At 40.1% G+C, this 17,393-nt stretch overlaps 1 protein-coding gene across 3 annotated transcripts in view; it reads left to right on the top strand.

Moving 5' to 3' along the window:
• Positions 1–297: 297 nt before the first annotated feature.
• Positions 298–17,393, top strand: part of LOC101852927 (SET domain-containing protein 4) — a gene marked incomplete at its 3' end in the record, with an annotated part of 19,136 nt that continues 2,040 nt past the window's right edge. Inside the window, 9 exon segments of one of the 3 annotated variants that reach the window (XM_035969763.1) lie at positions 298–352; positions 6,452–6,569; positions 7,448–7,558; positions 7,785–7,911; positions 9,876–10,073; positions 12,062–12,287; positions 12,597–12,771; positions 13,623–13,725; positions 16,637–16,717. In XM_035969763.1, the coding sequence (XP_035825656.1) occupies positions 6,512–6,569; positions 7,448–7,558; positions 7,785–7,911; positions 9,876–10,073; positions 12,062–12,287; positions 12,597–12,771; positions 13,623–13,725; positions 16,637–16,717 (1,079 nt within the window). 3 annotated transcript variants of the gene reach the window in all.

Below are 17,393 nucleotides of genomic sequence, written 5' to 3'. Positions count from 1 at the left end.
CAGAGGTCAAGGGTTGAAATGAATGTTTCCTAAAATAACAAGTTACCTACGAAACAAAATTTAATTTTCTGAGTATTATAATACAATTGATTTAGTACACGCAAGGTTATAGTTTTCTTACCATACTTTTAATTACATTTATATACACATACCTACATAATAAATGGAGTAGGTACATTTGGTTAATACAACAAAATAAATCGTGATAAGGATACATACTGAATACCATGGTAAAGAAGTGTGTACATCTAGGCTAATTAGTAAAAATGGGAATACTTAAACAAAGAAACGGACCGGAGTTGTTGTCTGTTGAATGTTGTCTGTGGAAGTTGGAAAGCACGCAGAAACAAAAGTAAAAGTGAAGTTGGGTTTTAAAACAAGTGTTTTATTAGATCTACATTTTAGATCTAGCCTATCCTTACTCACAATGTAGATTGTGCGTGTATGTTACATGTATCAGCTTAAAAGGCCTCTATTCATATTCTTTGACCAAATTAACTTCACACCCCATGATAAATGATAGGCCTAAGTATATAATGGGCAATTATTAACCCTTTCAATGCCGCAGGTAAATGTCTAGAATCTAGGACCCTGTGCCAAGGGAAATCCCATGAACCAAGGCTACTATCAGGGGTGACCCCACTCTAGAAAATCTACCTCCTATAACTTTTTTATTTAGAATTATTTCCTGATAAATTTCTGCATGTACATTCTACACTGAGCCACGATTCTATTGTTCTGATATAATTTTGGGGAGATTTCATTGAGAGATAGAATCTAGATCTAGATCTAGATCTAGTCTAGAATCTAGATTCTAGGCTAGATGGAGAAACTTCCATGGAGAAAAGTTGGGTGATCTTGTAGTTCCGTTCTTTAAAGTCCATGATCCATTTGTTTACATCCAGAGAAGAAATCCGGAAGTCTTGATGACCGAATTGGCAACAAGAACAGGGATGCAACCTTACTGCAAAACATAATCATATTATGGTAAAATTCAGGGGGGGCACGTCCCCCTGAACCCACCTTCCACCCCTGGACTCCCCTCCATATTTTTTTAAGGCTGGCACTATTTCTCCGAACGTTCGGGAAAATAAAGCTGGGCACTATTTCTCCGAACACTCTGAAATCACACCCTTTCCCGCATATTTCGGATAATAAAAATAAAATATAGATCTATAATTATATTATAGGCCTACCAAAGATTGTTCGTATACAATATGGTTCAATCGGTCCAAAAAATGTCCGTACTGTTTTTCGCTACAGATATGAAGTGTGGCCTATGGAGGGTGCTGCTCTTAAACTTAATGTGTTGCGTTCACTCGTGAGCTGTCTAGATCTAGATCTATGGAGGGTTATTGATAACGACACATAGAGCTAGCATCTGCGTTTGTCGAGGCCGCGACCAATCAATCGTGGCTCGATTTTTTGGTCCCCGAAAAAGTCAAAAAAAAAAAAGAAAATGAACCTCTTTACTTTTGAAAGAAAGTTCACTTAGCTTCACTTCGTCTCTTTCTCACTTGTTGTCACCACGTTGATTTGTTGAATACGTTACAGTTACATACGATTTGTATTGCTGTTCCTCTTTTATTTTTCGTTTATTTTTCCCTCTTTGTGGTGTTATATTTTGTTGGTGTGTATTTTTTTTTTCTTGATGTGTTGTTTTTCTATTAATTTTTTTTGTTGGGGAAAATGGGGGGGGGGGGGGGGGGGGGGGGGTTGTATAGTGTAACGTCATTTAATTTGATGTTTCTACAAAAGGTATTGTGTAACGTCATTTAATTTGATGTTCCTACCTTCATTAGATTCTAAATATATATATACCTGTATAGATTTAAATGTGCTATGTTAGAGCGTTCCACCAAAACCAATTACATGTTACTGACACTGGCAGGCCCCCTGTGTGTGATTCCATAATTTCCATGCAATATCCTGTACTTTTTTTTACAAATTACGCACATTTAGGGTTAAAACGGTCAATCTTCTTCGGACAGGTGGACACACGCCCTTATTTGTTAATTGTTGTGGTTGTTTCTGGGCTGTTCTAGTTTTGATTTCATTCTGTTGTGAAACCTTTCTTTTTCACGTTTTTACACTCATCTAAAAATCTCTAGACTAGATCTAGCTCTTGAAAATTGAAATAGATCTAAACCCAAAAATTTGCTCCGGTTTTTTTTTAATGGACGATAACCGTCCACTCAATAGAAAAGAGGGTCAGATTTCTCCGTCTCTCGGGTGCCTCAGGCAGTACCCGCCTCGCTAAACCAGTGGGCACACGGCCGGAGGAGAAGCTGGGAACAGATACCACCATTGATTTGCTCCTTCCCAGACCTCGCAGAATGACGGAATGAAAGTTGACGCCGAACTCTCGCAAATAGGCAAACAATCACGACCAGAGCGGAAGCCGGAAACCGTTCGGAGAAATAAAGATCGGCACTATTTCTCCGAACGTTCGGAGAAATAGTCACTTCGTTTTTTTAATTAGGTCAGGTGGGCAAGCCCCCCTGAAATCCCCCTACTCTTGACTCTTGGGACCCAAAACGGCGAATAATGGTGGGGAAAAGAAGTGCCATTCTTTGCTTGAATTTTGATTTTCGGACTTTGGTGTTTCCTTCCAGTCTCACGCTTAGTTCGACCACTCCTCAACGATTACCTGGCAATTCAGGGTCTCTGGCGTTCAGCTTTGGACTTAAACGAACGAAACTACCCAAAAACAACACCGCCAAACAACATAAACAACACACATTCGATTCAAGTAATGACAAATTGTGACCAAAAAAAGGGGAATACATGTTGTGTGAGTGTTTGCAGGTAATTGTGGCGTCGGTGGCCTAGTGGTTAGGCTCTCGGACTCGCAACCGTAAGGTCGTGGGTTCGAATCCCGTCAGGGGCCCGACGTTGTGTCCTTGGGAAAGGCACTTTACACGAATTTTCCTCACTTCACCCAGGTGGGAATGGGTACCCGGCTATTGACAGCGAAAGATCTTGTCAGTTTGTTAGTGTTTGAGCGCTTAATCAGCTGCTTGCACTGCATGCTTCCCGGGAAGCTGAGAATGTTTCGGAGTGTTCTATGGTCTGCTGGGGTAATAATATAGTGTAAAGCGCATAGAGCCTGCTGTTGAGCGGGGATATGCGCTATACAAATAAAATGCTATTTATTATTTATTATTATTATAAAGAGGAAGTGACAAGAGCAGGCTTTTCATACCATACACTACGTTCTTACAATTCATTTATCTCACATCATATAAGCCCATCTCTGTGTTTACTGCCAGTAAATCATCATTGGGTGGTAGATGTGTTAGTTCTAGATCTAAGCTTCTCTTTGAGCTAAAATCTGAATCTGACGCTTTCAAATGGGGGGGAAAAATAGAGTTAAACATAAAGGGAAGGTACCTCAATTATAATACCAGATTTTAGCAGTAATGAACTTCCCTTATAATTGGTACCAAAACAACCTATGTCATATAGTCCCGTAAATCCTACGGGCCATCGGCACAGCGCTACATGGTTCAGGCCCGTAATTTCTACAGGCGCGGTGCTGAGAAGAGGTTACTAAAATTAGGCATAGGCATACAGTCGAACCTGCCTTTATGGAAACCTGTGTAAAACGGAAACCTGTCTTAACGGAATCTCCCCGCTCCCCCCTTGATATATTCCTCTTTAATTACCTGTATAAAACGGAAACCTGTCCAATGCGGAAACGGAAAGAAAGATTCGCTCCCTTCCGAGGGTTTCACCTGTCTAAGATGGAAAATGCTTTGCCAGCTCAACCCTGATTTGAAACAAAACTCGCAAGTTTGGTTCCGACGGCTCTAAACTTAACGCTATGGCCGTGCCGCTGGGAGAGGAAAGGGAGTAGGGGTGCAATTTGGGGGTAGATGTTACCCCATCATGTGAGCCCTAAGCGATGCAGATGGTCAGTGTAGTGTGGGTGTGAAATCTCACGACTGCCCGTGAGAGTGCCCGAGTTGCGAGCCACTACGGAAACTTTCTTGGGTAGCCAGAGGCCAGAGGTGTGAAATTAGATTGACCAATGCCAGCCGAGAAAAGAGTTCCTTGAATCGTTGATTACATGATGGCAGTGAGGGGTGGCATTGGTGGGTGGGGCTAAGGGTGGAAGCAAAGGAGATGTTCAAGCGTTCCTGTTTTAATAGGTCAAACAGTGGTCATATGAAATGCAAGCACTTGTGGTAATTGGATAAGTAAGACTGACGCATGTCATTATCAGCGAGGATAGCAGCTGAGAGGTGTGAAGTTTTGACTGCTGCTTGCCGATCAGACAAGCGATCCTTGATCCCACCGGCTGGGCCTTTGAACCCCCCCCCCCCCCCCCCCCAAATCTCCATCTCCCCCTAAATTCCCCTGTCTAAGACGGAAAAAATGTCCTAGACGGAAGTCCTTTTTATTCTGGCTCCCTTGCGATTTCGTCTTACACAAGTTCGACTGTTCTATAATACTACTTGATCTATGTCCTGATGAGAATGAGACTTGGTTTGTTACAGTTCTAGTATACTTGTCTAAAATAAAGTAATAATAAAAGGGAGGAATTGCGTAATGAGCCACCACTATGAAACAAAGTAGAATAGAGGGTTAGGGTTTGGGTTAGGGGTTAAGCCAGTGTTCGGGTTAGGTCTCTTCTATATTGTGTTTGTTGGGGTGGTCACTCATTATGGGAGTCCTTCCTAATGAAAACAAGAACCCCCGACCCCCCCTCCACCACCCCCAAATAATAAAACCCAAAAAACATTGCATCAACATCAAGTCTACATTTAATATGTATAGGCCTATACACTGTATGAGCATTTTTACATGTTATAATCATGATATTATAATGATAAAATAATATAAAATGGCAATGATGTTTGGCATTTGGAAAGAACCCTGCAAAAGTACAAGTAAAACACACTGTTTGTAGTGAGGCTAAAAAAGGAAATCATGATTTTTATCTTTAATTATTTTAAACTCACACTCACCACAAGTAGTTTTGTCAGTCAGGGGTCTTGATCTAAGTCTAAAGAAAAAGTTTGAAAAACTCGGTGATAACATTCTGGCTTTTAGCATGGCTTCACATCATCAGTTTCTGTAGACTGGTGTGGAGCCAGGTGCAAATTTCTTTACAAGAGTGTTATTCCACTCTATATATTAAAGGATTGTTCTATCTCACCAAGGATATGAGGCTCTTTTGGTTGCATGTACCATGCTGATCTTGAAAATGCCCCACAGTGCCTGGTTGGACTGAGACAAGATCTATTTCCAGATTCTAGACTTCTACTTCTCATGTGAATAAATCATAAAGCTGGCCGTTAGATTCAGGAGATGACCTGAATACTTGCAGTTGCGGGTCTTTCCTTTTGTTTGGTCGTTGTGGCCTGGATATCTTGTTGTGTGACAATTAATTGATCACAATGGTAAACAGTGTTTTCTATTCATACTTTTTGATACAATACAATATGACTATTAAAATATATGATTTAAAAAAAAGAATCCAGCTTTTATGCATGTGAATAGCACCTCAATTTTTTCTAACCCTACTCTCCCTAGAAGCCCATGGGGAGTACGCACTTGTGCCCACCATAATATCATGCTATTAATGTGAAACTTTGCTTACAGTTTACTTAAAACTTATATAATTAGGATGATCTATTAAAATATTGGTATTAGTGGGAAGAGAAATTTTATGAGATGAAAGAGAAAACTAATCTATCTTCGTTGGACTAACTTATCACTGGATAGTAAATCATTGTTCTAGATATGTTGCTCTTCTGAAAGGCTTTCAAAGCATTAAAATCGAATTGATTAAAAGCCTTGTCTGTGTAGAGATGTATTTTCTTCTAATTTTACATTTTTTGTCTCTAATGCCCCAAACATTTTTACAAACACACAATTTGCCGGGTGATCACCGCTGTGTTTATTTTTACTTATCACCCAAGTTATGTTGTCGTAGTTTATCTAAAAATTTAACATTTGTGATCATTTTTTTTTACTAAGAACGAGGCAATTTGTCTTCTCATGCCATAGAGGGGACATATTTTTTTTTTTAGAAGACCCAGATACATAGTCTGTAAGAGCTTGGTTTGGGCCAAATACTAGCTCTAGCTATATCTATTCACTAGACCTATTAACTGTGGTAAACGTCGGGGCCTTATTCATGATATGTACAAATGCCGGATGAAATGAGTTTGTTCTAGCAACTTCACTTCCCGGGAGAAGACGTTTTATTCAGACAAGAGATTTGTGTAATGAAGTAAGATTTGACCCTCAGGTTTCCTTATGTATTGCTAAATCTGTATTTACATTTGTAATGGTAATTTTAAGTCTTCTAAATGATCTAAATCTGAAACATCTAAATTGTGTTGATGGGGGCGTCAATACACATATTTTTGAATAATCGATCATATCATCAAGACTGGGGTGGAATTTCGTGACTAAAAACATGTTTCCCCATGCAGAGCTCTTGGAGTTAAAAAGACGGGTCCACTCATGTAAAATGTTTGGCACGTGAACCCTCTAGATGCGCAAACTAGGACGTTGTGGAAGGGCTCGGCAAAAAAGAGCAAGAATAAAGTCAGGTAAGATTTGTGATAACAGGATGTAAAGCCTGTTCAGTTTTTTTGCTTTAGATTTTTTAAAATACTCGTGTATCTTGAATAGAAGACGAGATATTGGTGATTGAAGGAGATGGGGGTATCTGTTGTCAGAGGTAAAAATTAGCTAGAATTTAAAATGGTCACCAAAGTTTGGTGACTCCAAAAGCTACATTATAATGTCCTCGGAAACTGCAAATTTACATTTTGTTATTCCTTTGATCAATGGTTTTCGGTAAAACTCCATGCAAAAATGTGTTTTTAAAAGGACATAAAAGGTGTTGTAAACTGTGCCTCAAACAAAAAAATCTGTTAAAAATTGCCCACTGGGTTGAAAAGTGTTGGTTTCTTCGATTCCATTTTTTAATCAGTGCCTGATTTTACCATGATGCCTCACATTTGTCGATCTGTCACAGAATTTTTATGCAAACCAATTTAGTGGCTTGCGTTTTGTTTTGCAAACTGTCTTGTTGACTTGTTGATGGCACTACTCTCTGTTTGAAACCTGCCATGAACTGCTTTGTTGACAGTGCAGACTGGTAATTCTTTATGAAATTAGTGAGTATAGTAATGAGTGATACTTCTTAATTAAAAATTGAATGTAGTGATGAATGATACTTCTCATTAAAAAATGTACACAGGGCGGACTGATACTTCTTTATGAAATAATGAGCAGTGGGTTTGTTCTTTTGTTGCATTGCTTTTTTAATTATTTATATCCACACATATTTTTTAATTTTTATTATAATATAATGTAATATAATATTATATTGTGTCAAGACGAGACAGCAACTTTTTTCCTGACAAGTGGATGGCCCTCTTACTCTTAGACATGTTTTGACTGTTTCTTCGTTTCTTTGCAGTTTCCCATTCGCATCAGGACATTTTTGTGGAGCTCCAGAGATGGATGCTAAAGACTTCTCCGAAGTGGTCTCAGAACAGCTGTAAAGTGTTGGAACCGGCCTTGTTTGAAGGTACTCACACATGATAGGTGCCCACCAGTCAGTGACGGTGGGTGGATAAAAAATGAAGGTGGGGCTCAGAAATGAGGGTAGGCTAAGCTCATAGGTAAGATTTCCTCAGTTCAGAGGAAGAAAGCCTAGATGTGAATGTGGTCGCAAAAAGACAGACTTTCCTAAGGAGGGTCCAATGAGCATGAGAGTATTTTTTTTTTAAAGAATGTTTTACTCATGTCCACAGGGACTGGTCGAGGTCTGAGAACAAGAGTGAGAATCAAACCTGGCGACACAATCGTCTCCATCCCGGCGGAATGTCTGATAACGACAGACACAGTCCTGGCCAGTCCAGTGGGCGCTCTCATCCAGAGGTGAATGTGCTGACAGGAACCAGCTGGTTCATTCCAGCAGGACGTAGACATCACATATCGCTACCCTAGAATTACCAAATTCTATCTGCTCAGTAGGCCTACTTATGTTCTAGAAATTTTACGTAAAAAATTTGGAGTTCCACAACTTGTCAAGCTTTTTCGAATGCAATTCTTTGAATATCTTGATAACGACTCAAAATGATTATACGATCATGATTGAACAGATATAACATTTGGTTTCTGGCCTCATGGTCTTTGTAACTCAGAACTGCCAAAAATGTCAGATAGATCTTTGTAAGTCTAACAGAATGAAGGCAACTTTGCAGCAAATTTCTGGCTTTCACACACATGTCAGAAACAGGAGTTTGCATATTTCATTGTAAGCATGTTGTTGCATGTTTTTAAATGTTTCGGATAAACAAAAGAAGTTTAAAAAATATGTTTAAATAATGAAGTCGTGCCCCTTAACAGTACAGCTGTGCCCATTCAACTGAGCTATTCAATGTATTGATTTTTGCGCTGTTCACAGCTATTTGAAACACAGCAGAGCCATTTCAATGTCGTGTGATTTTTTTTTAAAGTAATGGATTTTTGTCTCAGTTTTCTCAAACTATGATAAAATTAGAGCACATTTTATCTAAAATCATGGAGATAAATACAGTAATGCTCTGTACTTGATGGTTGCGAGACGGAATGATAAGAGGAGCCAACAAGAGTTATGTTGTTGTTGTTGTTGTTGTTATCGATCCAGCAACAGCTGGGCTCTCGCCCTTCTGTCCAATGCCATGTAATGATAAGTGCAGGTCTGCTGCAGCTGCTGTAATGTTCCATAGAGTGTGTTGTCTATGTTACGTCTCGGAGGGAGAAGGGTAGCTCTGATGTCATTTAGGGATGTGCAGTGGAACAGGTGATGCTCCACAGTCTCATATGCATAGTCACACAAGGGACACATTGGGGGAAGTTCCGGGTTTATTCTGTTCAGGTGGAAGTTGAGCTGTATATGTTCTGTTCGTAGGCGGAAGATCGTGGTCTGTTTCTTTCTCTGAAGGTGGTTGATATTGTCATTCCTTTTTGTTGTAGTCATATGTTTGAAAACTGCTCTGCCTGTCTTTCCCAGGGCCCATCCGCTCGACAAGAGTTCTAAAACATGCCTCTAAAGAGTATCCATTACTATTCAATATTTACTAGTCACACCATGAATAGCTTAGGCAAGGGCACTTATTTCTTGAAGCGCCGCAGATGTTTTTTCCATGAAATTAGATGTTGCAATGAGCTACTCTTCTCCTTTTCGAAATTCAAAGCATTACGAATGGCGACGTGATGTCATTGTATTGGACTGTTCGCAAGAAATCACACGTAGGCGATTAGGCTATGCTCAGTGACTGGCGCTGTGAATAGTTACCGAACGTTGAATAGAGGAAGTTATGGGTGGACTTATCGTATTATTTGTAAATAAAATCATTTAACAGCGGTATTCAAATAGCATGAGCAGAAGCCTCACATGAATTATTCCTCCTTAACAACACCAAAATGCTTGTTGGGCTTATAATAAAACAGTTACTCATTTTACAGATTTAGGTTTTTCAAATTGACTTTTTTATCCTCCTCTGCCAAGAAACTTTTCTGCTTCTTTTGCTCCGCCATAGTCCACACTCATAGTGTATGTCTGTGTGTGTGTATATATATAAATATGTGTGTGTGTGTGTGATCATCTGTACAGTTCTCTCTCTCTCTCTCTCTCTCTCTCTCTCTCTCTCTCTCTCTCTCTCTCTCTCTCTCTCTCTCTCTCTCTCTCTCTCTCTCTCTCTCTCTCTCTCTCTCCCCTCCCTCTCTCTCTCCCTCTTTGTGGTCATCCAGACAGAAGCTAGTTTGTGTGTGTGTGTCTGTGTGTGTGTGTGTGTGTGTGTGATCATCTGTACTCTATTTCTCTCCCCCCCCCCCCCACCCCCTCTTTGGTTGTCCAGACGGAGGCTACAGTTTACTCCCCAGCAGCTCCTGAGTATGTTCCTGATCTTTGAGCGACAGAAGGGAGCCCAGTCCAAGTGGGCACCGTATCTGGACACCTTGCCCACCACGTACGGCACGCCGCTGTACTTTTCCCGCAGCGAACTCAGCCTGCTAGTCTCCAGTGTCCAGGAGATGGCGGAGAGCTCTTGCCGAAGGTGAGGGGGTGGATGGGGTGGGACGGGGGACACACACACCCAACTACGTACCTGCTAAGTAACTGATATAATCAGAGCCCTCCAATTTTGTAACGGGGGTGGGGGTTTGCCTACGAAAGAACTCCAATCGGATTTGCACAAAATCCAATTTTCTGTTAAAATTCCATTTTCATCTCTTATATGCGACTTATCTTTAATGACCTAAAAGTACACGTGTTTATGTGAGTTTGCATTTTGTGTCCACGTAAATACACATTTACTAAAAAGTTGATCAAAGGCTGTGATAATGTAAATTTGCTGTTACCAAGGACTCTTAAGAATTGGAAGTCACCAAATTTTGGCAACCGTTTTCTCTCTAGTTTTACCTGTGACACAAGGCGACTCCACACCTCATTTGATCCCAAACATCTCAACTTCTGTTCACGATAGAATAGGTATATTTGTCATCAAAAAGAAGGCAAGTGAACAAAATTTAAGTGTACCCCTTTTATTCCATATGAACAAAAAATTGATGAGCGCCTGATTCCACCGTTTCGTGACACATCAAAGTGATCACCACTTTGCCAGAGGAACACTATCAGGTCTGAACATGTCCGCTATGTGAGTACGAAGGGAAGGAATCCGGTGTGACCCAAAGGTAGAGCCTATATTGAGCAGTTGCTTCCCTTGACACAGTCCTGAACAAGGGCTTGGGCAGCATTCACTTTTTTTGTCGACAGCAGGTTAAAATGTACTAAGCCCAGAAAGCAAGAGTTTTTCTGGAGAAAAAAATAGCTGTTTGATTCTTTTAACAACTATACTTACATTACGTATTTGTACGCAAATGTGGTGAAATGAGGTACTTTTCAAAATAATGAAATAGATGAAACAAACATTTTTTCGCCTGTTGGACAAGATGGCCCAAAACAGACAGAGCTGGAGATCCTTTGTTGCTGCCCTAAACGCCAAATGGCGTAATGGGTAGTAAGTAAGTAAGTAACAACACGTTGCTGTGTGGATTTTACTGAAAAACGTTAATCAAAGGCACAAAAAATGTAAATTTGCAGTTCCCAAGGACACTCAGGCTTTGGAAGTCACCATACTTTGGCAGCCATTTTCTTGCTAATTTTACCCCTGTCACCAGGAAGTAGAAAACATCTCGACTTCTGTACAAGACAGATGGGTATTTTTTTATTTGTATGTTACTCTCTAGTGACACCGTTCATCTTCGGCACTTGTATGGCCTGTTTGTGTTACAAGTGGTGTAAAACTCATACTAAAACTAACGTTCTTGAACTCGGGTTGTTTTGTGGAATTTTCAAGGCTCTCAACCCACTGGGCTCGGTCCTATGGGAGACAGACGTTAAATTTGGAGGTCCTGCCTCTCTCATAATCTAATATTGTTGATGGTGGCAATAAACCCACACACTTCCACTTTCACTTTTTCCTTACTTCAGCTAAACAATTCAACGTTCTCTCCCCTGATTCCTGAATCTTAACCTAACAGCACAGCTGCCAACCAGTGTGGAAAAAAGCCCAACATATTTTGCCCATTTTTGAGAGTCTCAGTAGGTAAATCCATTTTTGTGTCAAGAAATGTATTCTATGTTTTCTTGTACTGCTCCTCACAAATTTACAGATGCTGAAGAGAAATGATGAATTCGAAACAGGATTTGCGAATAATAATGACAATGAAGCCCATAAGTCAATAATGGGAGAGACCTTTACGAAACATTTCTGACATAACTGTTGCAGGTCTGCGTGGAATAATTTGAATTTCTTGCAGAAAAATGTGTGTGAAGGGTGTGGTGGTGAGCTACTTGTCCTATGCCAACCATCTTGACCCGCGGCATGTGTTGAGTTTTTTGGTTAAGAAAAGTTGGCAGCTATATGGGCATATTCAGTTGATTGGAACCTACCAGTAGCAGTCACTGTTTGTCTGCAAATAATCTTACAGTGTTGCAAGGGGCGGCAAACCTGTACCATTTTTTAAAAAATTTTCACCTCAGATTCCGCAGTGCTTGTGAGAAGATCATGAGCTTCGTGAAAGGAGACATGAGCGGCCAGCTTCCTATTTTCACTGTGACAGATCTGAGATGGGCGTGGTCGGCTGTGAACACGCGGTCGGTGTACCTCCGCACACACCCCCACCCCGCTGTGTTGCTCGACCCACAGGAAAGTCACATGGCTCTGGCACCTTTCCTGGACCTACTGAACCACACAGACTCGGCTCAGGTGAGTTTGTGGCTGGATAGTGGGTGTGATTTCCGGCTTCCTGAATGATCTAAACTGCGTTGATTGGGAACATAGGCAACCCCCTTGACACTGCAAGAGAAACTGTATGGGCCAACAAAAAAATTAAACAGGATGGCCCAGTATAGGATAGTTACCGGACTTCAAGTGTGAGGCAATCGAGAAAAAAAAGAAAGTGTTGATTGGGGTGTAAAAACACACCTCCTAAATGATTTAAATTGTGTTGATTGAGGCATAAAAATACTACATTAAATAAGATAATTATTTATTCTCTCCTTGAACATTCTCCAGATCACAGCTGGTCTGAACGAGCGGTCGGGCGCCTACGAGATTGTGACCAGAGACGGCTACTTCAAGTACCAGCAGGTCTTTATCTGCTACGGGCCCCACGACAATGCAAAGCTGCTTATCGACTACGGCTTCACACTGCCAGTAAACTACAACAACTCTGTCACCTTCACTTTAGGTAAGGAAACTTACAGGTCTATATATACTTTACTTTTTCATCCTCAGTTTTTCCCTCTAGCTTTGAGTGGAAATGCAGTTTTCTTCAGTAGGCCACCAGCTCTGCAGCTTTCATTGGGATATTTAATCTCAGGGTTTCCTTGATTCCCTCAATTTATAGGTCTATACACGGTTGAAATTGTCTAAGGCAGACCCCTAGCCATTGTAGGAGGAGAAAAGTGGCCCTCCTTAGAGTTAGACAGTGTCATTATATTGTAAAAAAAAAAACCACATAGGAGGAAGTAGGGAGTGGCCATTTGTACAAGAAAATGTCTTATACAGGTGGCCGATGGATTAGTCTGTATATTATTTCTGGCATTCTGGCTAAATTAGTTTCTCGTCAATATAATATTGAAGAAATGGAATTTTTTCCATTCATGAGCAATTTCGATACATTTTTTGGTATATTTTGGTTCAATGCCTTATATATCCACTTAAAAACAAATTTCTGTTTGTATTCACTGAAAAATGTTAATCAAAGTCACAGAAAATGTAGATTTGCATTTGCCAGGGACACTCGAGTCTTGGAAGTCACCAAACTTTGACAGCCACTTTATCTCTAATTTTACCTCTGTCAACAGACAACCCCCCCCTCCCCCAACCTTCTTTTAATGGCAATATCTCAGCTTCTATTAAAGACAGATAGGTATTATTTTTAACCAAAAACGAGACAGACAAACTAGCTTTAAGATGAAAACAGTAAATCCATATGCCTAAAAATTTACAGATTTCACTGTGTAGCTGGTTCCCCAGTGTGTGTTGCTAATGTGTCCTGTGTGTGTTGTTAATGTGTCCTGTGTGTGTTTCCATCAGAGGACATTGTCTCGATAATTTCTACGACCTCGGTGACGTCCTTGAGCAGCAGAGTAGAACTGGAGAGGAAGATGAATCTGATCCGAGAGTCGCAACTCAGCAAGTAGGTGTTTGGCGGATGCTCTGGTGTGGTTTGCTCCTTCTTTCTTATCAAACTTCTATCGTCCTTATCTTTCTTCTTTCTTTTCTTTGTATGGGTTGGGTTGGGTTTTCTTTGTTTGTTACTCTCTAGTAACATCTCTAATCTTCGGCACTTTATATGACCTAATTGTATTCCAAGTGCCGTAAAATTTTTACTAAAACAAAAACTAAACAACTCAACAAGATAGTGTTGGGTTCACTCACTTATTCTCTTTCATCCAATATGGGGACCTATGTTGTATGTACCTACAGACCCACTGACCAAAAAAACAAACCTTTTCCCGCGGGAGAGCCTATAACTCTCCACCAAAGTGCACAATTCACATAAAAATTAAGAGGAAGCAAGCTGAACCATCCGAAAGTAGAAATACATAACAAGAACAATAGTACCTTGGAAGCAGCCATGACTACTCCGAAGATTTACACAGTTCACAGTTGGAAACGTGTTTTTATGTCTGAAAATATATCGAAACAAAGTCCCCTCTGCAGACACGGGATATCTGCTGTAAACGGTTTGGAATCAACACCAAAGACCATAAGAAAATACCAAGTAAAGTAACAATACTTAAGTGGGTGGCTGACTTCAAGTCACATGGTTCTGCTGAAAATAAAACCAAGAGATCAAAAACTAGGGTCACCCACAGTGGCAAACCGATGCAAGTGCAGTGGTGAAGGAGTCTGTGAGCGAAGAACCTAAAAAGTCAGTTCCTCGTCCTAGTATTGAATTAACTATTGCTAGAGAATCTGTTTGGCGCATGTTGAAGTACGATCTGAAGTTCAAACCATACAAGATCCGGGTACATAAAAGGCTCTACAAATTGAAAATGTCATAGACAATTTCATCCAGCGCCTCAGAGCGTGTATCGCCCGAAACGGCCGTCACATGGAGCCTGTGCTCTAGCTTCCTTCAAACTTGAAATTTTTATTTGTAAATTTGTCACAATAAATCCGAATGGTGACCAAGTACGTCTGTGAAATCTTGTGTTTCCGTTTTTATGGGTGTCACCGTGGGTGAAGGTTTTTTTGGGTCTCCTGGTATGTAAGTGAATTTAAGGACCTACCAATGTTGTATGTAAATGTAGGGACGTATGTTGTAAGTAAGTGAATGTAGGCTATGTTGTTTGTAAGTGAAAGTAATTACCTATGTTGTATGTAAGTGAAAGTGATTACCTATGTTGTATTAAGTGAAAGTGATTACCTATGTTGTATTAAGTGAAAGTGATTACCTATGTTGTATTAAGTGAAAGTAATTACCTATGTTGTATGTAAGTGAAAGTAATTACCTATTTTGTATTAAGTGAAAGTAATTATGTATGTTGTATGAAAGTGAAAGTAATTACCTATGTTGTATGTGAATGTAGGGACCTATGTTGTATGTAAGTGTAGAGAGCTATGTTGTATGTAACTTGTAAGTGAATGTAGGTACCTAAGCATGAACTAAAACCTATGTCTGGACCTGAGACAATGTAGGAACTAAAGTTGATAATAATATGACGCTAAGATAATATATTGTCGGTGCTCTGCTGGAAATCTCAAACTTCAACCATAAAGGAGGCCTTCCTTGTGTATCAAGGTATCAGGAATCTTTTGGTGCAGCTTGAGTTAGTGAGGTTCCATCAGAGCACTCACGATATGAAGCTAAGTCAGTAGCGGCTGTATATATGTAGCTGAGTCAATATATGAAGTAAAGTCAGTTTATGAAGCTTAGTCTATATAAGAAGCTAAGTCCATATATATATGAAGATAATAATAATAAATAATAATAAATGATAAATAGCATTTGTATAGCGCATATCTTTATTACCCCAGCAGACCATAGAATACTCCGAAACATTCTCGGCTTCCCGAGAAGCATACAGTGCAAGCAGCTGATTAAGCGCTCAAACACTAACAAACTGACAAGATCTTTAGCTGTCTATAGCCGGGTACCCATTCCCACCTGGGTGAAGTGAGGAAAATTAGTGTAAAGTGCCTTTCCCAAGGACACAACGTCGGGCCCCTGACGGGATTCGAACCCGCGACCTTACGGTTGCAAGTCCGAGAGCCTAACCACTAGGCCACCGACGCCACGAGATAAGTCAGTATATCAACGAACCAATGTAATATTTCGTCTCATGTCTCTTTTCAAAATGGCGTATGGTACAGTCTTACACTAAGCAGTCGATATTAAGGGAAGTCAATAAATGAACTACAATCAGTGCATAAAGCCACGTCCATGCTATATGAACCACAGTCAGTATATGAAGTTAAGACAATATATGTAGCACCCTGGTGAAATCAAGCTCTAGTCAAAATAATGTAATCAAAGAAACCAACATTTTTCTGCCATTTTTTTTTCTTCTTAACACTTTTTATATCCATGAAAAAACACATTTCTGTGTGGGTTTTACTGATAAACGTTGTTCAAAGGCAGAAAAAAAAGTAAATTTTCAATTTCCAAAGACACTCAATTTTTGGTACCATATATAACTCCAATCCCCCTCCCCTCTGCCTCTTGTTAGTTTCAAGAATCAAGGGAAGCAACCAGCTTTAAAAAGTAGTGTTGTCTCTTACTGACCTCCCCTTGTTTTTTCCTTTGGATTTATACTTTCATTTATCATCATTTTTATATATCGACATCAAATCCACTTCTCAAAGCTTGTCGATATAAGTTGATTATAATGTATTTGTTTTCATCGAAAGCAAAATAAATGAACAAGCTCCAAAACGATACCAATATCCCCATATGACCCAAAATTGACAAGCGCCTGATTCCACGGTGTCATGACACATATATGATATACGAGTCTAAGTCAATATGTGAACTTAAGTCCATAACTGCAGCTAGGTCAGTAATGTGTGAACTGAGGTCAGTACGTTTTTTTTGTTCCCAGGCAGCTGGTCTGTGGTCAAGATGGATGTTCCTGGTCACTTATGACTTCCCTCAAGATCTTCTGCCTACCCAGGGAGCAGCTGTGAGTTTCCCCTGCTGTACAGTCGCGCTCGCTACACACTAACCGGCTCACTGGGTGGCTTCTAAATTTGAATAATAATAATAATAATATAATATAGAACATTTATATAGAACATTTCCAAAAAAAGTAGCTTAATGCGCTTTACATTGGAAATACCCATTTTCAAAACCTTTCTTACTACTTATTTTCTTCTCACACATTATATATTTATGCATGCACACACACACACGCACACTTTTATTTTTCTTAAATTTTTTTTTTTTAATGTAGGTGTTTTTGCACCCCCATCGACACAATTTCGATCATTCAGGAGGTCAGCTTGCTACCCGGGCTGAGAAGGATACGACATCCCAGCAGAAACGACTGAGATATTATTCAGAAATTCTCCCCACCCGGGGAATCAAGCTCAGGTTTATGCCTGTCTGTCTGAGTGTCCTCACCTGTCTGTGTGTCCTATGTCTGCTTTCACTGACTCTTTATCCTCAACTGGCTTGTGCCTTTTGCAAAATTAAAACAGTGACTTACCCTGGATGATACCGACACTTTCACACATTCCTTCTTTCTCCTTTCCCATGTAAGTCAGAAGGCTGGCTCTCTTCTTCTCCTCTCTTTCTCTCAGTCTTTCTCTCAGTCTTTCTCTCAGTCTCTCTCTCTCTCTCTCTCTCTCTCTCTCTCT

Source organism: Aplysia californica, unplaced genomic scaffold (genome assembly GCF_000002075.1).
Source record: "Aplysia californica isolate F4 #8 unplaced genomic scaffold, AplCal3.0 scaffold00179, whole genome shotgun sequence".
Taxonomy (NCBI): domain Eukaryota; kingdom Metazoa; phylum Mollusca; class Gastropoda; order Aplysiida; family Aplysiidae; genus Aplysia; species Aplysia californica.
Note: the sequence above shows the minus strand (reverse complement) of the source record. Positions and strands in the feature narration are given on the sequence as shown.